The sequence below is a fragment of the Trypanosoma conorhini genome (genome assembly GCF_003719485.1).
Source record: "Trypanosoma conorhini strain 025E chromosome Unknown Tco_14.4_contig_01527, whole genome shotgun sequence".
Taxonomy (NCBI): domain Eukaryota; phylum Euglenozoa; class Kinetoplastea; order Trypanosomatida; family Trypanosomatidae; genus Trypanosoma; species Trypanosoma conorhini.
Window position 1 is genome coordinate 1 of NW_021705620.1, and position 2,106 is coordinate 2,106.

Genomic DNA, 2,106 nt, shown 5'->3' on the forward strand with positions numbered 1-2,106 from the left:
CAAGCGACGAGAAACGACGCATCATGCCCGTTGGGTGCGTCGTCAGCAACCCGGCGCGGGAAAAGAGTTCCTTCAGGCGAGAGACGACGCGGCCTGGACGGCACCTCTCGTCTGGCCGGACGCCGCTGGCGGTCACTGCGGCGGCAGAAACGGCCACGGCCAGTTGCAGGTGTTGTACCTGGCATTCAGGCGTCATGGAGTCAAAGAGGTCCAACGTCGCGGCTACGGCGGAGAAAAGGTAGTCCAGCTGCTTGTCTCGTGAATCGAGCAAAGGCAGCGCCAGCACTGGAACTGTCGTCCCCCTCTCCGTGCGGATGGGCGCCGCAACGAAGTAGCAGTTCATTGCCAGGGCGGCGCACGCTGCGTACGCCGAGTGCTGGTACGCGGCGGGCTGAGGCGGCAGTGCGTCCCGCAGTGTGGCGACTACACGCAGCGCCTCGCGGTGAAGGCAAAAGAGCGTCTCCATGTCCCCCATCCTGCGGCTCGCGGCTGAGGCGCCTCCGTGCCTCCGCACCCACGTGCGTGAGGAGCTCCACCGCCATTGCGGCCGCGCCGTCCCACGCGCACGCCAGGCGCAGCGAGTCAAAAAGCCGCACAGCTTCTTGCACACGGCAGCCACGAGCGTCGACGGCGGAGTGCCGGCGATGCAGCACCGCGTGAAGAACGCTTTTCAGGAGACGGACGGTCGCTCGGCGAAACGCAACATCTCCGCCGCCTTCGCCGCGCTCCTCCGCGGAGGCCGGACGGCCCCAACCCAAAGCAACACGACTCAGCAGCGAGCCACGACCTCCCGCGCTGCCGCCACGGTCACTCTCACCGCCGTTTGCGGCTTCACCGGCGCGCTCTGCCGGCCCCACCGCCGCGCCCAGCACACCGCGAGAGCGGTACAAAACAAATACGATCCGCGCGACCGTCTCCGCGTCGCCAATGAGGGCGGCAGACTCGGCACATCTCTCGGCAACGTTCTCATCAAATACTTCCAGGCCGCGCAACCGGGCAATAGACGCGAGCTGCAAGAGCTCAATTGCCTGTTGCTTTGCCGCAGTTGTGTCACACCGAATCAAAGCTGCCGCCGCAGCCGACACCACAGGGGCCGTCGCCAGCAATTCACTCTCGATGCTTCCGCCGCTCGCCTCCAGCCCTGCGGAGGCGACGCCGCCACCCTGCAGCCGCCGACGAATTGCCTGAATAAACACGAACTCACTAGAGTGGCTGCCGCCCGCGAGGGCTGTAGGCGAGAGGAGTGGCATGAGGCCCTTCTGCGCAAACGCCAAGGCGTCGCGGCCCTCGAGGCAGGACATCACCGCCTCCAGTGCTCGCGCCTGCAAATCCACTACCGCCTCATCCGGGAGATCCCACCCCAGGCCGGCCTGCGAGGGGTGCAGCGGCTTCCTAAGCAACTCCACCAGCAACGAGTACACTTGCTTGGAAGGCACCCCCATACCACAGGCACTCAGCCTCTGAAGGACGCAAAAATAATCGTAGGGGGAGGGCACCAACGAGGCATCGCGGGACGGGGAGGGGCGGTATACGGCGTACAGGCGACGACGCTCAGAATGCAAAAACCCCTCCGCGGCCTCCTCCAGGGAGCTACGCGTCTTGGCCGCCAAGACATGAAGCCGTGGCCGGGAGCTTGCTGACTCAACGACTCCAGCGCCACCTGAAGAAGCAAGCGGGCCCGTGGCGTGGGGCGTTGGTTGCCGCCACGTGTTCCGCCGCTGCTGCACGTAAGGGTTTTGTGCGCCGCCCCGCTGAGACTCGTGCGAGTACGACGCCTTGGCGCCCCGCAACGCCCAAGCGCAACCGCCGCTCCGCGCCAACCCCCGGCGCGGGTGGGCGCGCTCCCCACCGCCACCGCCCCGCAGCAGCGAGAAAAGGCCCCAGGCGAGACGCCGCATGACTGCCCTCGGCAACTGGGTGGGGGTGGGAAAACGCACACAGGAAGGACTGTGGAAAGGCAAGAGGCAGGGGAGGGAGGCAGGCGGTGGCAAGTCAGAAAGGCGCCCGCCGCGGTCGGAACGAGAAATAAAAAAAAGGGCGACAGAGGCCCGCTCTCAGCACACGCAACTTTTCGTCGCCGCGCTGTTTCTCTACTATGCTTTAAGC

The 2,106-nt window shown here is 66.0% G+C and overlaps 1 protein-coding gene across 1 annotated transcript; it reads right to left on the reverse strand.

The window, feature by feature from the left end:
- Positions 1–200: 200 nt before the first annotated feature.
- On the reverse strand, positions 201–1,898 carry Tco025E_10198 (primary-amine oxidase; the record flags this gene model as incomplete). The annotated part of the gene is made up of 1 exon (XM_029376983.1): positions 201–1,898. The coding sequence occupies one exon, from the start codon at positions 1,896–1,898 to the stop codon at positions 201–203; it is 1,698 nt and encodes a 565-aa protein (XP_029222910.1).
- Between the last annotated feature and the right edge of the window lie 208 nt (positions 1,899–2,106).